This window comes from Protomyctophum parallelum (assembly GCF_964188405.1).
Source record: "Protomyctophum parallelum genome assembly, chromosome: 11".
Classification (NCBI taxonomy): Eukaryota; Metazoa; Chordata; class Actinopteri; order Myctophiformes; family Myctophidae; genus Protomyctophum; species Protomyctophum parallelum.
Window position 1 is genome coordinate 36,953,852 of NC_139707.1, and position 27,095 is coordinate 36,980,946.

A 27,095-nucleotide genomic window follows, 5' to 3' on the forward strand; every position below is an offset into this window, starting at 1 on the left:
GCACGTGTGTGTGTGTGTGTGTGTGTGTGTGTGTGTGTGTGTGTGTGTGTGTGTGTGTGTGTGTGTGTGTGTGTGTGTGTGTGTGTGTGTGTGTGTGTGTGTGTGTGAATATGAAGTGGTGCGTTGACCTCTTTCTGTCCTTGACTGAGCCACAGAGCCAGTCTAGACTAGAGCTTTGTGCCAAATTCACAGTTCACACCAACAGCAGTAGTGTTTTTTTCCTCAAAGCATTCTTCTGTCTATATTGGAGTCCAAAACTACTTATATTGTCGACTAAGGTTGACTCGACAATAATAACGACCTGGTTGAGACCTAGTCGCAACTGGTCGACCTGGTCGAGACCAGAAAACAACTGGTCGACCTGGTCGAGACCAGAAAACAACTGGTCGACCTGGTCGAGACCAGAAAACAACTGGTCGACCTGGTCGAGACCAGAAAACAACTGGTCGACCTGGTCGAGACCAGAAAACAACTGGTCACGACCATTTAACAGACCAGGTCGAAGACAATAACGACCTGGTCGAGACTCTCGTCGTTGGTCGCTGAGGGATCTCGCCCTACCTGCCAAAACTTGTGAAACACCCACATCACCTTCACGTATATATGCCTAGGTAATGCCTAGTTAATGCCTAGTTAATGCCTAGGTAATGCCTAGTTAATGCCTAGTTAATGCCTAGGTAATGCCTAGTTAATGCCTAGTTAATGCCTAGTTATCAGACCACGGCGAGCTCTTGATTGGCTGCTGCTTTTTCTTGCCGACAACCCCAGCGGAAAAAGTTGAACTTTCATCAACTTTTTTCAAAACGACTTGCTACTCAACATAGTCATTAGGCAATGCATGGAACAATGCTGCTTTTTTAGAATGTGGAAGTGAAATTCCAGTCATGGTGTGAATTAGATCGTTCAGATCACGGTAACTTCATGATTGAGATCATGAGATCTTATGTGTCATGATAACTGTATGCCGTGCCTTTGATCTTAGTTCGGTTTCCAATGAGAATCTGGTCTTTTCCATATTATTAATTATTATACTGGTATGGCCATACACATGATTTCTCATGGCTGCAGGTTCATACTCTTCTTGTACAATTTGGGGAAATCTTAAAGTGTTGTTGCCCTCAACGCAGATTAATGAGTGTGTCTTTGTAAAATATAGACCAGTCCCACAAACTTTGGGAGACAGACGTCTTTTTACGAGTATAAACAAACGTCTTTTTACGAGAATAAAACATGTTTGACAGTCTTTTTACGAGTGTAAAACCACCTCCGCTAGCGTTGGTGGTTAATCAGCCTGTGATTCTTCTATAAACAATGACCACTCAGCCATACATTATCCCTTACATAACTTACAGTACAAAATGTATAGCCATAAAGTGGGTTCTTATACTGACACCATGCTTGCTTTTAATTATTGTTTTGAATAGTGTGAATAGTGTTACCGTTTCTGAGCTACAGATACTTTGATGGCAAAACAGAGAATTTGCAAACCAATGAGAAAAATATCTTAAATGTACAAAACAAAAATAATTAGTGGCAATGAAGCCAGTCAGTTGTATGTGGTGCAGAAACTGTTGAAACAACTTGTGTGGCAAAGCTTTAGGATAAAATGAATGGGTGCAATTACCATGCTATGGTCGCCTCCAGGCAACCGTGTTAACTGTGTTAAGAAAGAAAAGAGCAAATTAACAGAAAACACATGTTCTGTAAATTCAAAATAAGACTGTGTGCATGTTATGGCATTCACTTATACACTGTAGTCATTTTTACTAGTTGACTAGTTTAAACAAAAAGTTTTTTGTAATAAATATTTGTACATTTAAAAACTGTACATTGGTGACTATAACCTGATCTTGAGGCCTACACAAAAAACTTTTTTCTGTTTTGTTTCTTTTCTTTTCTTATCAACTAGTCAACTAGTACCAGCAAGGTCGACTAGTGGATTTACTAGTCGACTAGTTGAATAGTCGACTAGTATTGCTTAATGCCCTAGTGCATGTAGCACTTAACAATGTGCCTATGTGTCTACTTGTAGGGGTTGATGTGTCTTCTATGCACACCATGAGGACTCAGAGGCCCAGCACCATGTTGTCCGATGTCAGGCAACTGGTTGCCAGTGGAGCGAGTCTCAACCAGCCCAACGACGACGGGGTCACTCTGGTAAGAATCAACCCTTTTTTGAGTGGTCCGAGGAACAGCGATGTCCCTATGTCAGGGGTCTGCAACCGGCGGTAGCATTACAAAGAAATCTATGAAAATGTATAATGTTTATTTTTTCACATTTTTATTTTTCATTTATGGTTTCTGTAGGAGGCCAAACGTGACAGAAACATTCTTAAGTTTCCCAATTTTGTAAAAATGTGTAGAATAATTATTAAGTTTCAATAACCCTCCCGCGCACTCAGATCAGCCAACGCAGGGAAACTGGAAGTACCCTCACTAAAAACGCCGGGACAACGCTCCACACGTCCCAAACTCTTCTCCCTTCTGGCTCCAAAACTGTGGAATGCACTTCCCATTGCAGTCAGAACTGCAGCATCACTCCCAATCTTCCGCCGTAGCCTGAAAACCCACCTTTTCAGACTCCATCATGGCCCATAGCACTTACCCTAACCCCTTAGATAGCATTTATGTTGGCTTAGATAGCATTTGACACAGACTTATAGCATGTTATGTAGACAGCACTATAATTGTATTGTATATAGTCATAGCACGCCATAGTACATATGTATAGCATAGTAGTGAATATGTATAGTTTATTATGTATAGTGTATGTATAGTTTCATCATATAGATATTCCGCTGTTACCTTCTTAGCTTACGCATGTTTCATGATAAATGCTTTTATGTGATGTATTCCCATGATTTTGTTCTTGCTTAAATGTAAGTCGCTCTGGATTAAGAGCGTCTGCTAAATGCCTAAATTGTAAATTGTAAATTGTAATAATGTCAACTAAAATTCGCGTCATAGCATGCGACACACTCGCATGCTGCGCGCCAGACACTATTATAAACAAACCGGTGGGTGTGTGAGGCTGGTGCCTGCTACGCTATGGCTTCTACAGGGAGAAAAAGAAAGATAGCCGACGAAAACAGAGGATTTAACAATTCGTGGACAGACGCTTATGCCTTCACAGCCAATGCAGATGGATTGCCTGTATGCTTAATCTGCAGTAGCCCATGACGCAACAGCAGCCTGTTTTACGCAAGTCGCAGTCCAAACGTGTATATAAACATTCCGATTTCAAATATAAGGTCCTCGCCACATGTGCCACGGGGGTTAGAAATTTGCTGGTACAGTGATTAGCATTGCTGCATCCCGCGTTGTTTAATAAAAAGCATTTTTATCCGAGCGCCCCGGCTACTTTTCTCAAACGGGGTTGGGAAATCCACAGTTGCACACCGGTTGGGGGCGCGTAGTTGAAAGCCAATGGCAAAATAACAGCTCGGATAAAAATGCTTTTTATTAAACAACGCGGGATGCAGCAATGCTAATCGCTGTACCAGCAACATTCTAACACCAGTGGCACACGTGGCGAGTACTTTATATTTGGAATCTGAATGTTTATGTACACGTTTACAATGTAAATGTAGCGATTGCGTAAAACAGGCTGCAGTTGCCATGACGCACCATGGCTAAATCTGCAGTGACAAACTTATCAAACAATAAATAAAACGTGGCAAGCCGTTCACAGACGGTGACTACAGTATATGAAGGAGTCATATAGACGTTGTATTATCTCCCGTGTTGCAACGAAACTATAGCAGCAGCCAGCAGTGGTGGCGTTTAAAGCTGCCATCCACTTCTTAAAAGTTAGTTTGCTGACTTTGCTCCCTTCTGCTTTCTTCAGCAGTTCTGCGACTGCAACAGCCCTCTTTCTCTCATTCATGCAAACTTAGTAGCCCAAACATTTAGATTCTCGTAGAGGTTTTTTTCCGATTCTGACGAATCTCTCTACGAGAGTCTAAAAGTTAACCCCGCCCCTGACGTCGAAAAGGAACGTTTGTGCCTCAAAATCACTCTTACCTTGTACAAATGCAAAATCTAAGCTGCTTTAAATGTTGCCCCACTTGTTTGTGATCTGTGCGCACCCATATTAAACACCGAACATGCTTATTTTTCAATAAAAAAGGTATTTTAACTCTGTCTCGGAATCTGGCGGCCATCTTGCTTTTCTCTCCATTGTAAATGCGCAAGAGAACCCTGGCCTCTAGGGGCGCGGGCAATATTCTGTTGCGCCGTTTACCGCATTTACAATGGAGGATTCAGAAACAGAGTGGATTAAAATACCTTTTTTATTGAAAAATAAGCATGTTCGGTGTTTAATATGGGTGCGCACAGATCACAAACAAGTGGGGCAACATTTAAAGCAGCTTAGATTTAGCATTTGTACAAGGTAAGAGTGATTTTGAGGCACAAACGTTCCTTTTCGACGTCAGGGGCGGGGTTAACTTTTAGACTCTCGTAGAGAGATTCGTCAGAATCGAAAAAAACCTCTACGAGAATCTAAATGTTTGGGCTACAAACTTAGCATGCTTTCCCTGGAAATGTCTTTCAACGTTACTTTTTTATTGTTTGATAGTTTGTCACTGCAGATTAAGCATACAGGCAAATACCGATATTGTAAACCTCCCAAAACACGACACACTTGTGTGGAAAACATGGAATGCTCTTCCAGACAATTATGTGAACATGAAGAAACTCGCATTTGGAGTATATTATCCATCTTTGGATCAACGTTGTGAGCAGATATTCTCAAACATGAACTACATTAAATCCAAATACCGCACACGCCTCACCGATGAGAGCCTGCAGTTGTGTGTGAAGATTAAAGTGACATTTTACGTGCCCAATGTTGAGAAGCTCTCCAGCGATGTCCACACACAGAAATCACATTAAACGGGTAAGAACACAATGCAAAAAACATGGCATAATAATGGAGGGTGCGTTGACTGCGTTCGGAAATGCGCACCGGGAGCGCACTCGCCTATATTAGTTTGCATTGCACAGTGCGCTCAGTGCGCTATTTCCGAACGGGCCCGTAATGAAAGTTAAACCATAGCACACTTTTTATTTTGATAGATAGGCTAATATCCACTTGCAGCCCCTTTGTCTTCATTATATAAGCATTTTTAGGCTTACATTTTTTTGCGGCTCCAGATAGATTTTGAATAAAAACAATTGGTCGAAAATGGCTCATTCAACATCTTGGGTTGCCGACCCCTGCCCTATGTCCACGTACCTGTACCTATGTCCGTCCCTATGTTTAGAGTACCAGTAGGGGCAAAAGTGGTGCTGTTGTGCTAGAAACACAGAGAGAGATAGTGTTGCACTGTTGCCTGCTAATTACAGAGAGAGAGAGAGAGAGAGAGAGAGAGAGAGAGAGAGAGAGGTGTCTGCTAAATGCTAATTCCCCCACACAGTAACTCTGTCATTTCTCGACCGTTTCGAACGCGGGGCTGCTCGCCCGAACCGGGCTGGCACCCTGGCCGTGTTCCTGTGGGTCTGGAAGTTCCGGGGTCCCACCGGAGACCCCCCCACACGGAGTTGCACCACTCGGTTCACACGGGTGTGATTTATCACCGATGAGACTATATGACTAAAACTAAAATCTAATTTTGCTGTCAAAATCAACACTGACTTTGACTTTATGTCTCTCTTCTTCCTTCCACAGCTCCATATTGCGTGTGCCAGCGGCTACAGAGAGGTGGTGTGTGTTCTGCTGGAGAGTGGCGCGGACCCCCAGGTCACAGACAACAGCTTCTGGACTCCCCTCCACCTGGCCGCCAAATATGGACAGGTAGAGCACCACATCCGCACGTGACTTTGCATGACTTTGCACTCACCCAACTGTTGACTTTAATTGCTAATTCCAACCTCATGCGACAACATCGACCCGGGCCGGCGCGCGGAGGGGAAAACGCGGCCATTCGATAATGAAAGTTGCTGAAATAACGAGGGAAAAGCGTCGATGCGGCATATCCCCCGAGGGACTGCCTCTCGGCGACTTCTCTGTGATCACTGATAAACTGCTCTTCTCAAACCCTCATTGATCAATCCGTGTCCAAGGAGGCGCGCTGCATGGTAAACGCATTCCAGATTCCTCACAGAAAGGTATATAGGAAGACTGATTTCTAGACTTGAAGGGCTGAGGGTTGGGTTGGGGAGTGCTGTGTTGGATGTGTTCTGTTGGGGAAGGGAGGAGGGGGGGTCTCGCTATGAAGGAAAGTGAGCAATCATGTTGAAATCTTGCTGACGCCACCAGTTATTTAATTACATTTCTGGGGCTATGTGTGTGCTTGGCTGCTGACAAAAGACAAATTATTCCTATGCTGTATTTAGAATAGGGCTCTTTATACCTCTCATGCTCATCTTCCCAGAGGTTGTGTATTTTTCCAGTATTGTGTGTCTTTAAATATTCTCTCTCTCTCTCTGTCTTCATCCACCATTTGTTTGTCACCCTAATGCTATGCATATATATTTTCAACGCACGCACACACACACGCACGCACGCACAAACGTGTGTGCGGGGTTAAGTGTACCAAACTCCCTCTGGTTTGATTCTAAATGAAGTGTCAGCTGCCTTGACAGCAACTCTCTTTCTCTGTCCCTCTGACTCTTGTTGGCATTAGAAACGTTCACATACACGTATGTATACTGTGGATGAGTGAGTGCATAAGTGTACCTGACTGCAGAGTGGCAGAAGAGAGCAGTGGAGAATCGATTGGGTTTCATCAGCAGCGTCTAAATCACCACCACGGGCCCTGTGCCTTTTTTTTATTTATTCCCCTTAGCTCACTTCAGAGGTTCCAGCGCTCGGCTCCTTATTGCATACCAACGAGACACTGAGGCATAGCCTTCCCCATCATTGACTTTTCTCCTCGCCACAAGCCACCTACGATCTCGCACCCTTCCCTCCATCACAAATACATTACCGTCTTGGCTTTACGCTATGCATTTGAAATGATCTAGCCCGTGGTAATTACTGGTTTTATTAATGACAGGGTTTTTTCCCGTCACGACGAAGCACAAGCCCACTTCTTGCCTGCCTGGAGACATTGGCTGAGCAACTGTAACACTGTATTATATACTGTTGACTCAAAGACCCCTTTTGCCTTTTGGGACGGTGGCAGTGGCTCAGTGGGTAGAGTGGTAGGTAGCAGCCGGATAGTTCGATCCCTGTGGGCTCCATAGAGTATTAAAAGGATAGACTGATCTGGCGCGAAGCTCCGCCCCCTCCACTATTCATGTCAGTGGAAGTTGCTCAGTGGCGCTTTGAAGCACCCGGAAGGACCGTCTACTTCCGCCTTTTTTCGTCGATTCAGCATTTGGGCACCACATTTTGGTGCCCAAATGCGGAAGTGCAGCTGGGCTTTAACATTGGGCGCTCGGTTGCACAGGGTTTCCTCGTCATGAATCCACGGGTCCGCCTGCAGTCCTTCCTCTTACCACTAGGGCCTAGCGCTTCAACGTTGGAGTGCCTCACTGGCCCCTTGGTGGGCTCCTCCAGAGTTAGTGTTGAAGTGTCCTTGAGCAAGACCCCCTAATTGCACCCGATGTGCAGGCATGGTTTCCTCCGCCATCGGTGTGTGAATGTAATGCACAATCCTACTATAAATGTGCCACGTCTCTGTGTCTCTGCATGTCTGTGTGCGTGCGTGTGTGTGTACGGTTGTAATGCATGTAACTCGAGAACCGTTCGCCCCACCGACTTCACATTCGACACACGCATTCCACACCCTCACAGGGAGTGCAGTGCCCGGTATTGAGTCGCACAGTTCTCCAGAACCACCACAAGAGGCTCTGCTCAGGCTCTGCCAGTGGGCCTAATCAGCCTAAATCCCCTCACCTGTGCAATTCCCAGCCTCTGCCTCAGCCAATGGATTGCCATGGCACCCCCACACCTGCAAATTGATTACTTAACCACTACACTTTTCACAGTCAGTTTGCACTCTTCAGGCACAGGCAGACAGACAGATACAGAGATCTCCATAGTATGGGCACAAAAGGGACACAGACCGATAGTTAAAACGGGTGCTATGACAAGTTGACAACAGGTATTATTAGGTTCCCAAGTTGCATCGTTCTCAAGTAGGCCGGTGGCCGACGGGCACGTACAGGTCCAGTCTATGTAAATTGCCTTGGATAAGGCAAGCGGTGGCCGAACGGTTTGCGGAGCGTTCTTGATATCGGAAGGTCGCTAGTTCGTATCCCCGGACCGGCACGTTAAAATTACCACCGCTGAAGTGCCCTTGAGCAAGGCATTGAACCCCTACCTTAATGTTCTATGAGCAGGGCCTGGCTGTAAACAAGTTATTGAGCTTAGTCCAGTTACGTTACCCTGGGTAAATATAGTAACTTTGCTTTGCTTTGCACTATATAAATGCACCATTGGTAACGGGAGGGAATTTAAATGCAAAACAAATGCAGTACATGAACAGATTCAGTGCTAGATCATAATGAGTGATGTGGAGGGCGTATTGGCCTCTTTGGAATCTGATTATATAGAGGTTTGTTTAATTGTTTTTAGACAATGAAAGCAAACCGGTGTATTGTGGAAGCATATTAATAAGATTATGACCGGTATCGGAGTATTTAGGCCATTTTCTATATTTCCAAAAAAGGAAAACTTACTCCATGGCTCCCACCACACACCTCCATTTTAATTTATATTCAAATAGAATTTGTAGCTTGTGAGAAGTAGAGAAAAAATAATTCATATTTTCATATGAAAGGCAGCAAATCATAGCTTCAAATTGACATATTGGTTGTTCAGTTTGACCCACCAGTTTTAGAGATGTGGCTTATAGAGTAATGTCTTACAGAAAACAGCAAAGGTTTCACTTGAAATGTTCACTTCTGTGGACTCTAACGTTAACACCTAGCTACATGTTTAAGCATTTATTTCATATTTACATGACAATTTCAGCTCTGACATTTATTTCAGGACATGCTCTAGTATGTGAAGAGTCTGCCTGTTTTGGATATTTTCTACTCTCCCAAACAGTTAGTCTTGCCGCCATGACTCTCTGTATCAAAATGAGTCACAGAAATGTGCAAATGTGTGGTTGACGTGATTAGAATGGCATGCCTTAGTAGTTCAGCCTTATCAGTTGCATAACTGGGGAGATCTGTCTGGACTATTTTATCTGCTCAAGAACACATGTCGAGTGTTTTCAATCCTATATAATTATAAGGGGTTTAGCGCTGATGGAAATGGAGCCCTATAGCCTGTGTTTGTGTGTCTCTTTGTGCCTATATCTGAATATTCAGATATGTGGGTCAGCCCTAGTATTATTTTTCCCACCAAGTACAGATCTGACAAGCGCACGGCGCTGCAGAAACGTCAACACTTCACACATTGCGTGCGTTCTCATCTATCACACACAGTCATTCCGCCCACATCACACTGTACTGTACTGTCTCCTCTCTTGGATCACACACACACGACATAGATGTCACTCCCTTAGGGAGGCAAAGGGGGAGGTGGGAACATGGGGGAGAGGGGGAGGTGTAGAAGAGGAAGAACATAGTCATAGAGATTGAAAGGAGTAACGAAAGGACAGAGAGGATACATTAGAAGGAGAACAGGAAGCTGTGGGAGGAGTGAAAATTGACAGGAGGAAACCCCAGGGTTGGATCCATTTATAATATATAGACCGCGACAGCATCCCATGACAACGTTGGGCATAATGAGGGTGGGAGTCTACGGGTTTCTTCTTCTGTTATGCGACATGGGGGGGGGGGGTCGCTATAGACCTGCTAACAGGACCCACACACTGTCCTGTAGTACTGTAGACCAGTGGTTCCCAAAGTGGGGTCCGGGGACCCCCAGGGGTACAGGAGGGAGTTCCAGGGGGGTCCCCAGCTAAATGATAGTTTGGAACCAAGTGGACCATTATGGGTCTGTAACTCTGAGAGTGTACAAATAAAACCATATGGACCCGTGATTTTACAATATAAATTGGGGGTCCCAGAGACAGAAATACCATTAAATGGGGGTCCGTAGACTATTTCATGTCAAAATGGTTTGACATGAATTAGTCTATGGTCCTTGAAATTAAATGGGTTGAGAATCACTTGTAAACATCTTCTCTTATGGGGGTCCCTGGCATATCTTTTCAAATGGGGGTCCGCGGGCTAATTAGTGTCAATTTGGGGGTCCTTGACGTGAACAAGTTTGGGAACCACATGCTGTAGACCCTTCCCTCTGTCATGTTGCACGGTACCTCCTGCTTTGCACTTTATCACTGACACATGCCTGTGTCAGTGGTACCTCCTGCTTTGCACTTTACCACTGACACATGCCTGTGTCAGTGGACATTCTCAGGATGCAGGGCAATATTTAGCACATGAGAATTATCTCCTACTAGAATGATATGGGCCGTTTCACAACATCCACTCTATCTGTGGGTATATATCTAAGGCAGGGGTGCCCAAAAGGTAGAACGTGTCTCTACCAGTAGTAGTAGCTGTGGAGGTATAGATCACATGACATGCCCCTAAAAATAAATATACACTACAGTATATATATTTTTGGCATCCGTCACTTGAATTAAGGTGCCACTTGATTGAATTGACATGCATCAAAAAGGGCCTGTCAGCTCAAACGTCCAATGTAATGCTACAGGCGTCAGTAGCATTATAAAGTTATAATAAAAAACCCTACCAGTTCCATTTATTCCTCAAGTGCGCCTCTAGGTACATTTTGAAACAATTTTCAGCAATGCTGTTGAGCTGGTCATTTTTAAAGTAGCTCGCAAGTCAAAAAAGTCGGGGCACCCCCTTATCTAAGGTATCTGATTTGGCATATGCCTATTTATACAGTAAGAACAAAACCGCACCAAGCCTGGCTGTACAGATACATTTCTCTACATTTCTTTAAAAAAATACATCTGGACTGGCCTGGGCCGTGGCTCAGCGGTCCAGGCACCTTGGCTGGTAATCCAGTCTGGCAGTGTGCCGCGGGTTCGAAAAAAAGAAAAAAGAATCACCTGTACCTTTTTGTTCTGATAAATACCAGTTACTTCTCTCTCATTACTCGGTGAGCAAGCAGCTGTATGACAACAGGTCTAATGAAAGTGAACGGTGGGTGTTTCTCCTCTCTCTCTCTCTCTCTCTCTCTCTCTCTCTCTCTCTCTCTCTCTCTCTGCCTACAGACAAGCATTGTCGGCCAGCTCCTCAGGCACCAAGCGAACCCCACTCTGTTGAACTGCAACCAAGACAAGCCCTCAGGTAATCATTCATGTACTGTACACACACACACACACACACACACACACACACACACATACACACACACACACACACACACAAATGGTAATAATCGCACATGAACAAGCTCTCACACATGAACAAACAGACAAACGTGTGCGCTAATGAACCAGAGAAATGGGATTTTTTTATTTTTTGTCTTTTGGCTGCATAAGTAATCACTATGATAATGTGGAGGACATTCAAACAAACACACACACACACACACACTGTTTGTGAAAACTCACGAGGGAATGAATAATAATATTGACACATTACTCTCTCTCTCTCACACACACACACGCATGCACGCGCGCGCACGCACGCACACACACACACACACACACGCTGGATTACCTTTGAGGTGTTTGTAATAATCATGAGGGGCTGATGTGATTAATTTCCTTATGGCTATGATTCAACGTAGGATATCATTAAACAAAATAATTATCTTTTCTGGAAGCGTGTACCAGACAACTAGAGCGTGCAGTCCAAAAGAAAACTAACACCCATGGTTCATTATGCAGGTGTGTGTGTGTGTGTGTGTGTGTGTGTGTGTGTGTGTGTGTGTGTGTGTGTGTGTGTGTGTGTGTGTGTGTGTGTGTGTGTGTGTGTGTGTGTGTGTGTGTGTGTGTGTGTGTGTGTGTGTGTGTGCGTGTGCGTGTCAAAGATTACTGATTTGATAACGCTGGCACACATACCAGCTTTACGGAAGAGGACGATAGTGTTTGAGGATTGCTCTTTGAGAACCAAAACAATTCCCATTTCCAATCCATTCTCTGGACAGCGATTGAGCGTGGCGGATTGGAGGATTGCGTTGCATGTTGCGGAGAATGCTAAGTGAGCCCCTCTTGTGATAATGGCCGTGAACGGCTTAGTGCCGATCCGTTTCAGCTGCTCTTTCTAACCTCGCGCTATAGTAGAGAGGGATATTTACCCTGGTATACACACCCCTCACCTCCCCCCCCGTCCCCGGGTGGGTTGATCGCACCCCAGACGACCTCACTTTGGCCTTTAATCAATACCATTCTAATATAGGCTTAACTGTGGGAAGCCTGGAGACATGAGAAAAGCCCCTCTTTTTTCAATTCAGAGAGAGAGAGAGAGAGAGCGCGAGAGAGAGAGAGAGAGAGAGAGAGAGAGAGAGAGAGAGAGAGATGGGAGTCGAGGGGGTTGTCAGTTACTCTGAAATAAAAGAATAAAAGAGGGGGATAGAGCCATCCCCTGTGCCCTGTTAGGCCTCATTACAGACACGGGTGTGGGGGGGGGATATCCTAACTCACCCCCTGTCTGTTTAAGCACAGTTGCATCGATCCACAGTGGGGTTCACATTCTGCCACGGAGAGGAGAGAGGGGGGGGGGGGGGGGGTAGCTGACAGCGAGGACAGAGGGAAGTACCTGGCTCACAAGCTCACAACCTGATGCTGTTATGGCCCGTAAGCTAATGCCCGCACTGCTCTTTTTTTTGTTATCCCACAATTTTGTAACCCATTTTTTCATCCAGTGTCAATTGCCTAATATAATCCTGGCAGAGGGAGTGTATAGAGCATACACTCGACTCCCTCTGCCAACCTGTGGAGAGCAACGGACTGACCTCATGCTTCCTTCAATGCCGCTTCGTTTGACCTGACGGGGTCCGGGTGGAGTTTCCCCGGTTGGAAGGAACACGTTATTCCAACCAGTTCCTTTCCCCTCCATCATCCACTCATTCTGACTGAGTAGCTGCAGATCATTGATAGGCTCTTTGAATGTATTTTTCCCATAGCCTGTATCTGCTTAAGCTTAAAAAAAAAAAAAAAGGCGCCCCGGCTGGCCACGGGGAGGCAGTTTAGAGACCAGGAATACTGCATATTTTTTGCGAGAGTACCTATACCCTAGGCCTAGGGTGTCCCCTAGAGCCTAGGGGACACGGGGAGAACATGCAAACTCCACACAGAAATTAAGGCCCTTTCGCCAACCCCAACCTCAGGCCGCACTGCTCTTTCACAGTGTATTTAAAATGTATACAACGTTTGTTTACGCCTTGTAACAGTACGTTTCTGCGAGACCTCACAGGGGGAAAAAAACACATTTATTAGAATGTCTGTTCTCCCTGAAATCTGCAAAATGTGGTAGTAACAGGGTGAATCACACATCGATGCCTCAGGGTCTTTAGGAACCATCTCGCAGTGGAGATTCTCTTGGCTGTGACGTTCATAGATGCTTTTAGCCAGGAAACACTCTGAGGCAAGAATAGGATAGGAATAGGAGAGTGACAGTCACTTTCAAGAGCCTCATTAATTAACACACACAAGTACGACAAGTGTATTAAAGACAAATCCTTAACCAAATTGATTCTCGAGTTTGAAAATGGTGATAGTGTAGCCTCTGCCTCAGCCAATTGATTGCCGTGGCAAACCACACCTGACAATTGATTACTTAACCAGTCCACTTTTCACAGTCAGTCTTCAGACACAGGCAGACAGGCAGATACAACAGAGATCCCCATGTGAGACACAGACAGACAGACATAAGACGGGTATTATTATGTTCCAAAGTTGCATCGTTCTCAAGTAGGCCGGTGGGGCAACGTACAGGTCTAGTTATCTATAAACGGTATAATTGTTCAACCGTTGTTCCCCAGATATCGCCGCGTCAGAGCCCATAGTTGACATGCTGCTGAAAGCGGAGGACTCCTGGGTCCAGAGGCTGAAGGACCCGTCTGCCCCTCTTCTCTGCACGGACCAACGATACGACGGGGGATCACACGACCTCACCACTCCTGTCAAGAACCTGTGAGTTTTTAGGCTTTTCCCCTCAGTTTTCCCCCACACTGGGGAATTTGCTTACGAAAAGGTCCTTTTTCGACAGTGGTACTACATTTTTGTACTTAAGTAAAAGTACCAGTACTGCAATTTAGAACTACTTCGTTACAAGTGAAAGTATATGGAATTGAAAATGTACTTGAGTAAAAGTACAAAAGTATCGACATCAAAATGTACTTAAAGTACTAAAAGTAAAAGTATTAATATTGTCCCATTTCACAAGTTCAAAATGTGTAGAAAATCTATTGAAAATATCCGATTTTGGCTCCGAGATGTAGTGGAGGTAGAAGTAAAAGTACTGGAAATACTCAAGTAAAGTACAAATACCTCAACATTGTACAGTACTTAAGTAAAAGTACTTAGTTACGTTCCGCCACTGTTTTTCCCCACGCTTTTCCCTCTCCCTTTCTACTCGACCCATCTCACCCACCCATCCTCCCTCCCTCTCCTCTCACAACCCTCCCATGCCTTCCCCAGAAACCCCCTGGGCCTGTCCATCTCCAAGCAGGACAGTCTGCTGGAGAAGTGTGCCATGTTCAGAGAGACAGGCGGCGGGGCGCTGAGCCGACACGGCTCCCAGGACAACGGTCTGGACGGTCCCTACGGCTCTGGAGCTAGCAAACTGGAACAGGTACTGTACAGTACACAGTTATTTAACACTAGCATGACTGAAGAAAAAAGGGACAGAAGTAGCATGTGCTTGCCTTAAAGGACCACTTCACCACTTTTCAACGTATCTTCATATAATAGGTTCTCACTAATAATCATGATAAAATGGCACGATTCTTTTCTACTCAGTCTGTGTATCATAGGAGGGCTGTGGGCAGTTTAGAAACCGTCTTCCAGTGACATCATCATTAGGCAGATTATTTTTTAAACAAGATTTTTTTTACAAAAATGTTTAGATTTTCATTACCGTAAGAACGATGGCTTCCATTTTCATTACTAGAAAGCCTGCAGTTTTTATTAGCTTGTATTCCCCATCGATGATGTCACTGGAAGACGGTTTCTGAACTGCCCACAGACCTCCTATGAGATACAGACCGAGTAGAAAAAAGTTGCGCCATTTTTTCATGATTATTAGTGAGGACCTATTATATGAAGATATGTTGAAAAGTGGTGAAGTGGTCCTTTAAATTCATATTTAGAAAATGTTTCAGATGTCAAAAGATTCTGAGATGATGGAATGGTGATGGATGAATGATGGTCATGGAAGGGGAACCTTCTGAAAGCTTCATGGGCAAAGATAATCAACTTGACCAGTCAGTCAGTCATGCTAGTCACCGATTTCAACTCTGAGAGGGTATAAAACATTTCGTTAAAGATTTATTTTCATTTTCTGAGGATTCTAACACTGTACACAACATGGATTGGATACACGATATACCGATATACCCATTTTGAGGTTGATTAAAATAAATTCAGTTTTCTGAAAAACCTCTGCTTCTATGTCAGTGGTGCTCAACCTTTTTCATGTCAAGGACCCCCAGAATTATCTGTATTTGGCTGCCGTACGACCCCCATCTGAAAATATGTAGTTCCAGGGAACCCCCGGAAGCAAAGATATGAGTTAAAAACGTTCGCTCTGAAAGAATATATATTCAAAGATTTGCACCACATTTTAACGATTCTTCAAAAATAGCAGATCTACAAGCTCATAGCGCGAGCTTGTAGATCTGCTATTTTTCAATAGCTAAAGTATAACATAATGCTTAAAACACCAACAGGGGTTCCCCGTCCAGAATGGATTCAGAGTTAGATAATAGACATTAATACATTTCCCTGTGTCCCACTTTGTATTTTAGCGCAGTGAGGGGGACATATAACTGCATGTGGATTTAAACGCATACACCGCATATCTCTCATGGCAGAAGTGTCCACTTGCATTTATGTAAAGCACTCACTCGGGGGTGCCTGGTCTATCCCTGCTGAGCCATAATCTGTCGTATTTGGTACCGTGTTCTTATCATCTGTCGTATTTGGTACCGTGTTCTTATCATCTGTCGTATTTGGTACCGTGTTCTGCAGGTGAAGCTGATGCCCCCGGCACCCAACGACGACCTGGCGTCCCTCAGCGAGCTCACGGACAGCAGCCTCCTCTACGAGATGCAGAAGAGATTTGGCAACGATCAGATCTATGTAAGGATGCTCCCTTCAACCGCAGTGCCTCTACTACACGCCACCCAGCCCTGACACTGTTGTTGTTCACAATGATTCTTCAGCTCTCATGTTAACCCATTTTAGGACTGACACCAGATTCTACAAATGTGACCAGATTTGACTGAGGGACTTTACATTTTCGTTTTTTTTTTTCACGCCAGATGAAAGCAGGGAATCATAGCTTCAAATTGCCATATTGGTTGTTCAGATTGACCCACCAGTTTTGGAGATATGGCTTAATGTCCTTTCAAAACAGGCTTGAAAGGTTCACTTCTGTGGTCTCTAACATTACACCTAGCTACATGTTTAAGCATTTATTTCATATTTACATGTCAATTTCAGCTCTGACATTTATTTGAGACATGCTCTAGTATGTGAAGAGTCTGCCTTTGGATAAAATAATAAAAAAATACATAATTTCAGCTTTTCTCCTCTGATGAAAAGCTGGAGGCTGCACGATGGCAGGCCCTCAGTCACAACGGTCTTCTAAAAATATTTTCAAACTATTTCATGTCAAGGACACCCACAGATATAACATAATGCTTAAAACACCAAAAGGTTCCTGTTCTGATATGGGTTAAGCATGCGATAATAACACACACACACACACACACACACACACACACACACACACACACACACACACACACACACACACACACACACACACACACACACACACACACACACACACACACACACACACACACACACAGACACACATTCTTACTCTTGGGTATTATGTCACCCACTGTGCTTGCTGTACTTGGAGAGGAGTGACATATTATGTAGATTGGGAATTGGGGCGCAGCGTTGCAATCACATCCCACATACACTCATACAGACAGTACACCCACGAGACTCGATCAGGCATAAGCATTGGACTTCTTGTCAACGCACACATGCTCTCAGACTAGAGTTAACGTTAATGTACAGTATATTCTGTGACTCTTCTCTATTCTTTTTGTGGCTGTAGTGAAGCCTGGTCCGTGCATACACATGTGCCGCACACACGGACAACACGCGTGCACACATGCATTTATCACGACACAGTCCCAAGCAAGAAAACATTGGTGACAATTTTCTGTATAGCTCGCCAAAATCAATATGAATTTGATAATGGGAGGAAAGGGAAATCCATAACTATATATTCAGGGTTTGAATCGTGTTTCCGATCCGATCGTTGGTTTTTGTATGTTTTAAAGCGCTTCCAGTGTTCTCTTTTCCCTCTAAATGTATAGCACAATGTAACATGTCTCCATGGGGGACTGGGCTCTCTGTACAGACGAGAGGCCGGATCAATGTTGAACCAGTGCCTAGAGAGTTCTCATAGCGGAGAGGCTCTAATGGTCCATTGTTATGGAAAAAAGCAGATGGACAACAGGCAGCACAGTTAGAGCCGCAGCATGAGGTAGAAACGAGAAACGAGGGCATGAAGGCAAATCAAATAAGGGTACCGTATTTTAAAAGGGGAGGCGTGTGGTCGCCCTTTTTAGCTACGCGAGATTGAGGGGGACGGAACACTGTGCAGGAAGAGGTACAAACATGTCAGCGAGGAGGACACTGACGGTGTTCCGTCAAGATGGAGGCAATGCAGGTCGGGTTGTGGACGTGGTGGTCGAGGAGAGCAGAGACGTGTGGCGGCGGACGGGGGGAGAGGGGATCACAGACAGAGGGACGGTGCGGTACAGTGCGGTACGACATCATGCGGTGAATGGTCCATATGCAGCCCCAGCAGGGAGGACAGCCATAAGGCTTTGATGAGTGGGGCCTCTGAGCCTTCTGCCAGGAGAGAGAGAGGATAGGAACTGGGACGGGATGGCCAAAACCTCGATGGGGAGGAAAGAAAGGTGGGCCGTTAAGGAGGGATGTGAGATTTAGGAGGGTTTTTTGAAAAACACTGTTTTTATGTCAGTCGTTCTCAAACATTTTCATGTCAAGGACCCCCAAGATTATATGCAATTGGCCGTCGACCCCCATCTGAAAATATGTTGTTCCAGGCACCCCCCCCCCCCCCCCAGAAGCAAAGATTTGAGTTAAAATGTTCGCTGTGAAAGAATATATATTCAAAGATTTGCGCCACATATTCACGACTTTAAAAAAATAGCAGACCTACAAGCTAATGGTGCCGCGCTATGAGCTTGTAGATCTGCTATGTTTCAATGGCTAAAGTATAACATAGGCCTAATGCTTAAAACACCAAAAGGGGTTAAAATAATTAATAATGGTTATGGTGAAGGGATGGGATTTGGGGGGGCGATCAGCCAGTCACATTGCACGCTTAGACTACGGTACATTGTGCTGAAGTAACAGAAAATCAATTGGATTCTCTCAAAAACTGGATCAAAGCAAATATATGATACAATGTTTTTGTATTATTTCCAGTGTTTATGAGGTGACAGTACTTCATTTAGACACCTTGGTGTGGTTGTTATGTGCAATGATGTCTTCCCTTTTGTATTCTGGGTTTCTTCCTGGTGGCTGAAAAGCTTGACAGTCAAAAGTGCCAATGGAAAAAAAAACAGTGATATATATTTACAGTGATATCATCCCCTCACCTAACCCCGCCTCCTTTATCATATACAACAGCTTCAGTTCAGGTGGATCACGACCCATCCATCGCCACCCACCAGGCAAACCAGGCATACTTAATGAACTGGTGGGCGTGTGCACTGTCCACAAAAAAACGATACTTGTACGCTTAAAAAATATATAACAAAAAAAAAATGTCATCTTTAAGCTGAGGGTTGATCGGCTCATACGAGCAGTGGAAAGTTGCACAAATTAACCTTGAACCTCGGGCCCGAGGACAGAGCAGCAGGCTGGCGAAACGTTAGCGCTGCCAGTACTCACACTCTCTCTCTCTCTCTCTCTCTCTCTCTCAAGGGACAGCGTTAGCCGTTAGCTTTCCAAACAGCCTCGGGGGCTCGGTGCGAGAAAGAAAAGGTTAGCGGTTTCTCTCACAGACGGGGTCAGGAGGAGTGGGGGGATATTATCTGAAGGACCTCAGGGGTCTATGTGCACTCGACACACGGAGGGCAAATTTGTTTTTGTTTTCATTGGGAGATAAGGGTGAAAACGGTCGGTTCATCGGCGCTGACGCTTTGAAATAATGGCAAGAGATCAGCATAACATTATGATAATGTCAATATCGCCGTGGTATTAATATTGATGTCGAGGGGAAGAGCGGAGGCGGCGTTGTGTGTTTTCAGGTCAACATTCTGTCCTTGAGGTCTGCCTCTCCTGAGATGCTGGCCCAAGTGTTCGCTCGAGGCAATCAGCGGTTAATTATGGCCCAGCCCTGTTCCTTCCTCCTGCTGTGTGACCCAGAATGTTTCTATGAAAGGTTCAAACTGCAGAGTTAAATGTTTGACTCCCAAGTCAAACCTTTAGCGGTATATTATAAATCACATCTTGGCCTTGTGAGTCGTGGCTAAAAGGTATTTCAAAGCGTCAAAGTGAGCTAATTGAAGTTGTTTCCTCTCCTCCGTAGACCTATATTGGACACATCCTCCTGCTTGTCAATCCAAATAAAGAGCTGCCTATCTACTCGACTCTGGTGAGTTTGCGCTTACGTTTACACCACATCTTACAACATGTTTCTTCTGGACAGTGTTGTTTTTGGCAGCACATTTTGATTTAATTTGAGTCATTATTCTCTTGAATGGTTTTAATTTAGTTTTAGTCACATTTTAGTCACCTGGAATGTTTTAGTGTTAGTCTAGTTTCAGTCGACTGAATCTCATAAGATTTTAGTCGACTAAATCTACAGTTGATTTAGTCGACTAAAATGTATTTTGGTGGGCCCTGATGCCGCCGTAATGACTGTAATACACTTGCTGAAAATAGCCGATCTACAAGCTCACAACGCGCTGAGACGTGTTGTGAGTTGTAGATCTGCTATTTTCAGCATGCAACCCAGTGTAAAATGACTTATACTGGATCTCTTGTCCACTAGTCCCTTCCTAACATTTTAGTTTAGTTTTTATTTCTTATCAAACTCAACAGTATTTTTCGTCATAGTTTTAGCCACCGTAGCTTAGTTTTCATTTAGTTTCCATTGTAGTTTTCGTCAGTGAAAAAAGGCAGTCGACGAACATTTTTCGTCTTGGTTTTAGTCGACGAAAACAACACTGCTGGACACCAGTTTACTTTTTTATAAAGAGGCACCATTAGTACATCTTTATAAGATGTCAACTGGCCTTTATAGTCGTGCGCTGCAAGACTATACCACATTGTAAGTGCATGGTGTGTGTATAATTGGCACCGTATGAATGCATGGATGAAATAGACCTTTATGTGTCTGATAAATAATGCAGAATCTTCCTGTCAGTGATACAGTGCATTAGGGAAGAAGACAGCTATGGATCCAGTTTTGCTAGCCCAGGATCACACATTAACGCACTCACACTTTGTCTCTCTCTTTGTCACATACACCAGGGGTTCTCAACGTGTTTCGCTGGGGACTCCCGGAAATGCTCTGGCCATGTCTCGCGACCTCCGCCCCGCTCCCAACCTCCCCACCCCCAATACAAACTGACTGCAAAAATAACCTTATCAGAGAAAATATATCATAAATGAATACTGAAACCACTTATAATCATTAAGGATTATAAGTGTACTATGTGTACTATATGTAATCTCTTCATTTCCATTTTCCAGCCATTCAGTTGCAAAAATAAAAAAATGAAACTAATTTGGGGACCCCCCCAAAATAATTTGGCGACCCTCCTAGGGGTCGTGACTCGTGACCCACGGGTTGAGAACCCCTGACACACAGATTCGTACAGGTAAAAAATACTTTGGAAAGCCTTTTCCATTGCATTCTGCGCGTCCACACAGTCCAGCTACCCTTTTATAGCTCAGTTGAGTTGAAGCTCCACTGGCACGCGCCGTGTTAATTCACTATAAGAGAATAAATAGAAGATGACAACGCTCCCTTCACACTGAGCCCAGCGTTGCCTTGATGCCAGCTGACGGTTTGCCCGTATGAGACAGGATGGGCTAAGGCAGAGACGCCTCCTGCTGCTGTGGGAGAGACAGGCCTGCAGTGCCCTATGGCTGTCCTCTTCCAGCCCACAGCTGGCCTCGCTCCAGCTCCCCATCTGTGTGTGTGTGTGGGTGTGTGGGTGGGTGTGTGTGTGTGTGTGTGTGTGTGTGTGTGTGTGTGTGTGTGTGTGTGTGGGGCTGTGTGTGTGTGTACGGTGTAGGTGCAGGGAGGAGCCTGTGTGAGAAGGACATATGTCACAACAACATGTGCGATCTTCTAGTCCGTCTGTCATTTTCTGTGGTCGGGGTCTTAACCCGTTTTTGGCGGAACCCCTTTTGGTGTTGTAAGCATTATGTTATACTTTAGCTATTGAAAAATAGCAGACCTACAGGTGCCGCGCTACGATTCTGGGCATGCAAAGAGCCACACCTTCCTCCACATGTCTCCTAATTTGTCATTATGTGCAGCCAAGACACTTACTAATCATCAATCACCAGGACGAGCTGTCATTGTCCATTGTCTAGTAGTAGTAGAGAGTAAAAGGATGTCAGGATTCTGGGTTCCAGGGACGGCAAAAGAGGCCAGATAAGAGGAAAGTCAGCGGCTCCTATTTAACGGGCAGAGTGTTTGGCAATGAAATTCAGCAGCTACTGTTTACACTGGGCCTGAATGACAGGCTATAGTGTGCACAGGCCAGGGCAGGCACAGCTGCTGCGGACACATTTTGCCTAGTGAGTATATGCGGGATGATTTAAAAGACTGGACACACCAGCCCGGGCAGGTTCCAGTTAACACATTATTGATGCTTTTACAAGTCATTCTGGATTAAATTGACGTTGTCAAAGACACTCCAATAGAGATGTATTAGGCCTCACTCACACCTAGGACACACTTGTGTCCTGTGTCTTCTGTGTGTCATGGCCACCTCAATGCATTTCCAATGGGAGTCACATGGTTTGATGCCCTCCCCCCTCCCATGACAAACAGAAGACACAGGACACAAGTGTGTCTTGCGTGTGTCTTATGTGTGAGTGAGGCCTTAAGGCTCATTCATAGTCTGTATCTTCGGTGGTGGGGTGACCACCGCTCCTGTGGTGAGGTGACCACCGGAGCTGAAATAACGTTGAGTAGTGGTGAGTAAAAACAGACAGAAGGGCTGGAGCGGTGGCGGTGGTTATGTTAAATTTTAGTACAGAATTCTACGAATATAGGCTGCTGTGTAGATGTGGAGATAGTAATGGAGACAGTGAGACCGATCATCTGAGTCGTCCATATACATTCTGACATTGCATTAACTTCTATAAGCTAGTGTAATAATAGTGACATTAGATCAGGATTGCCCACACTTTCTTTTGACTTGAGAGCTACTTGAAAGTTTAAATATATCCCTGAGGTTTTTTTTTTGGAATAGCAGCAATGGCGTTACATAAGACAAACGCATTTGGAATGGGAAATAGAGGGGGGTGGGGGGGGGGGGATAAATGGATTTTATGAAAAAAAAATTGTATATAACTTTGTAATACTACTGACATTTGTGCGCAGCATTCTTGAAAACAAACTATTGCATTGCTGGTTTGAGCTGATCCTTTTTTTATGTCGGTCAAGTCACCTTATTTCAAGTTGCAGGTGCCAAGAAAAAAATATATATCATTATAAATTATAAATGAGCTTATAATGCATTTTACAGGCGACCCTAATATAAAGTGTTACCATATTGGATATTTAAATGATATATATATTCAGGACCATGTCATGTGGCCTTTGTGATCTACTGGTAGATCCTGTTGCTGAACCCCCTCAATGAATGACCCTCTGCCGGTCCCTGGACCCCACGTTGACAACCACTGACGACTGAATGTGAAACCACACCTTGTTAATTAGCCTAATTGGATGCACTCGCTCAGTCACACGTCTGTGTAAATGTGTACATCCACAGTAAATTGACACTATAGCACTATAGCCTTTGCACTGCATTATGGCTCACGGGAGCATCTTCATCTTCATCTTACACACGGTTGTAATGGCAATGTTTCTAAACTCTCTCTCTCTCTCTCTATCTCTCTCTCTCTCTCTCTCTCTCTCTCTCTCTGTGTCTCTCTCTCTCTCTCTCCAGGTGAGTCAGTTGTATCTGAGCTCTACGGGTCGCCTGTGCTCCTCTCTGCCTCCGCATATCTTCTCCTCCACAGAGAGAGCCTTTCACATGATGCTGCAAGAGAGGCGGCCACAGTGCTTCATGCTCAGGTGCACGCACACACGCACACACACACACACACACACACACACACGAGTAGTTCATGTCCTCAGCCATCTGTTTTGTTTCATTTCCCGAGAGCTGCTGTGACATCATCTCACATCACGTCGTTTGATAACTTAAGCTACAGCTGAGCCACCACAGGCACACACCCATAACAGTGTATAGGAATGCAGTGCACGTGTGAGCGCCGGTGAAGTTGGCTGAGCCAGGTGGTTTGTTCGTGCACGACGGCCCTCCCCTCCTCTCCTCTCTCCCACAAGGCCTGTTAAACGCTCCGAGGCCCGTTGTTGTTACTCCTTGGTGAGATTAATGGGTTCCTCCTCGCCTGAGCCCTGGACGCCGCCTATAGCTCCGTCCACTGATGTGGTCACACAGAGAGAGAGCGAGAGATGGATGTGCTCTGGGGGGGGGGGGGAGCACGCTGGCGTCCGAGGCTCTTTGTCTTGCGTGGACCGGTGGGGCGGAGGCACCACCGATTGCAATTAATCCATTTTGGACGGGAAATCTATTTTGGTGTTTTAAGCGTTGTGTTAATACTTTAGCTATTGAAAAATAGCAGATCTACAAGCTTGTAGGTCTGCTATTTTTAGAAAAATTGTGAAACTGTGCCTCGAATCTTTCAATATATATATATTATTTCAGAGTGAATGTTTTTTTAACTCAAATCTTTGCTTCTGGGGGGTGGGTCACTGGAACAACATATTTTCAGATGGGGGTCGGCGGCCAAATACATATAATTTTTGGGGTCCTTGACATGAAATATTGCACCACTGATATAGAAACATAGGTATAGGCCTATTTCAGAAAACTGTCAGGATTTAGAAGAATGTTTTTTAAATTTCGACGTCGGGCCTAAATTGGTTAAATGCTGTTCCGACTTTTCCAGCCACATTCCCGCTGAGTCGCGACCAATCTGGTGGAGAGTTAATGCAGCCTGGCCACAGGCTATCCATCACACACCACACACACACATACTGTACTGTACTGTATGTACTGTACACACATGCACACACGGCACGCACGCATGCACACAGCTTCAGCATTATATACTGGACTTCTGTGCTCCGGGGAGCAAAATGTTAAAGCCCTCAAGGACGAGATACATAATCTCTCTCCCACTCTTCCGTCCTGACCTCGCTTTCCTGCTGTACTTCTCTCTTTCTTTGTCTGTCTCTCTCTCTCGACTAGGGGATGGAGCTTGTTAATTTTTATTGAACGAGCACCTTATCGAGCCTTATCAGGCTTATTGAGCCGGGGTCCTTATCGAGCGCACTATCGAGCATTTTCTATTATTTTGTGGAAAGACGTGAGACAATACATTCCGAACAGAACCAGTATCTTTTACTATGGCCTTCAAATACAGAACTTTTCTAACAGACAAGTTATTGACCTTTTTACCAATACTTTTAGTTTTTTTACCGAAACTCTCAACTGGTTAATATGTGTATACCGTCACTTTAAAAGCATAATTTTCTTTACCCGGACAGAGGTATCAATACACCTTTACACCAACATGTTTGTGCCAGCATGGACGATTACATTTATTTCTTGATCGCCTCTTATCTTGATTGTTTCAACATGATGTCATGAACCGCTATGCTCGGTTACAGGCTTGATAAGCCCAAAGCTTATAGATAACGGGTACTCAATAAGCTTGTTATCTGTTATCCATCCCTACTCTCTCTCTCTCCCTATCCTCTCTCCTGCTGACACATGCATCACGCACGACACGTGTGCACGGCTGCACGTGCACCTGTATACCGCATACACTCCCACGACTTTACCATCAGTGGCCATGATCCCCCTGATGGAGGCCAGCAGTGCACTAACCAAATGCCCTTGAAAATCTAACACAAAGTGGTAAACGAAAAGAGTTTAAGGTCCTTGGGGACTTCACAGTGTTTCGGCGTGAAGCACAGCCCATATATAAACACTGCAGCGCAACCACCAGGGTATCATCATTGCAGCCATTAGTAAGGGCTCGTGACCCCTCCCGAAGCCATCTGCTCCTGTGTTACCGTGGCCCGCTTCTCCACTCTCACTGCGTTGTCGGAAGCGTGTACCGTAGAGGCACCGTATGTCATGGCCCATATTCACCCTAGGGCGAATAACCAACTAACAGGCATTCCAAATGCCAGATAGGTTGACTCAATAGCTCTCTGTGTGTGCGTGTGTGCGTCATTAGTATTTTGGAGAGAAGGCAATGATGTCAGGATAGGTGGAGAAGTGTGACACCCCGTCACACCCATGCATCTGAGACACATGTGTATATATACACACTGAACACAGCGACAGTATCTCAGTGGTCATATATCCATTTGCACAACTTGCAGAGTTGCCTTAACAATCAGGATCTTACTGTGGCAGGAGGGGAATGACTACACACATACAGTATGCACACACATATTTAGTTTTGCAGCATTACGTGTGTCAGCGGCATCTAACTTAATCCATTGTGGATGGGAACCCCTTTTGGGGTTATTATGTTATGCTGAGATCTAGCAGATCTACAAGCAGATCTACAAGCTCATAGCGCAGCACCGAGTGCCGTGCTATGAGCTTGTAGATCTGCTATGTTTTTTTAATTGGAAATGAAAATGTGGCGCACACCTTTGAATATACCGGTATATATTTTGTTTTACTCAAATCTTTGCTTCTGGTGGGTCCCTGGAACAACATATTTTCAGATGGGGGTCGGCGGCCAAATACATATATATTTTTGGGAGAACCACTGACATAGAAACTTGGATTTTCTGAAAACTGTCATGATTTTGAAGACATTTGTAGAATCGAACTTAGGTCTAAATAGGTTAATTCAACAACCTTTATGCTCATGAGTTTCCCGTTTTCTTCTCACCTGACCTTTCCTCGTCTTTCTTTCCCTCGTTCTTGTCTGTGTCTCTCTCTCTCTCTCTCTCCCTCCAGTGGTGAGAGTGGTTCTGGGAAGACGGAGGCCTGTAAGCACATTGTGAGGCACCTGACGGCGCGCTCCTCCAGCCCCAAAGGCTTTGCTCTGGAGCCCAGAATGAAACATGTGAGCTCTCCTCCTCTCCTCTCCCCTCCCTATAGCTAGCTAAGCCTGAATGTGAAAGACTGTAGAGTAATTAATATACACACCCCACACCCACCACCATCAAACTCTTTATCTCTCTGAGGAAGTGAATGTTCTTATTTGTCTCGTCCGTCCGTCCGTCCGCCCGCCTACACAAAATGCATCAAATTACGATCAAAGGCGTAAGAACAAACTGGCACCCTATTCACACTGGCCTATTATAACGCCACCTGGTGTTTTATTTTCTTTTTTTCAAAGATTATTATTTTTATTTATTTTTAAGTAAATTTTATTCAAAGAGTATGGACATATGCAATTTTCACGGAGAGAGAATAAGACTCTTTGTTTTTTACATTTTCTCCCACAACTCCTTTCCCAGTCCTCCCCACCCACCCACCATCTTTCCCCACGAGGCCAGACATAAAAACAACATACAAACACAGGTATAAAACAATAGTTTGAATACAGAACAATACACACAACATACAGTACATACAGGTATAAAACCTGTAGATAAGATGCTAAGATACAAAGAAAGGGATCACAATGGTTTATGGTTATGATTAATAAACAACTTCAATGGGG

General features: G+C 44.6%; 1 protein-coding gene across 1 annotated transcript in view; it reads left to right on the top strand.

Annotated features, from left to right (window-relative positions):
• Window positions 1-27,095, top strand: part of myo16 (myosin XVI) — a gene marked incomplete at both ends in the record, with an annotated part of 120,000 nt that overhangs the window by 45,085 nt on the left and 47,820 nt on the right. The window contains 9 exon segments of the mRNA XM_083776781.1: window positions 2,033-2,157; window positions 5,672-5,797; window positions 11,157-11,232; window positions 13,874-14,024; window positions 14,532-14,685; window positions 16,083-16,193; window positions 19,708-19,773; window positions 23,318-23,445; window positions 26,384-26,492. Coding sequence (XP_083632907.1) covers window positions 2,033-2,157; window positions 5,672-5,797; window positions 11,157-11,232; window positions 13,874-14,024; window positions 14,532-14,685; window positions 16,083-16,193; window positions 19,708-19,773; window positions 23,318-23,445; window positions 26,384-26,492 — 1,046 coding nt within the window.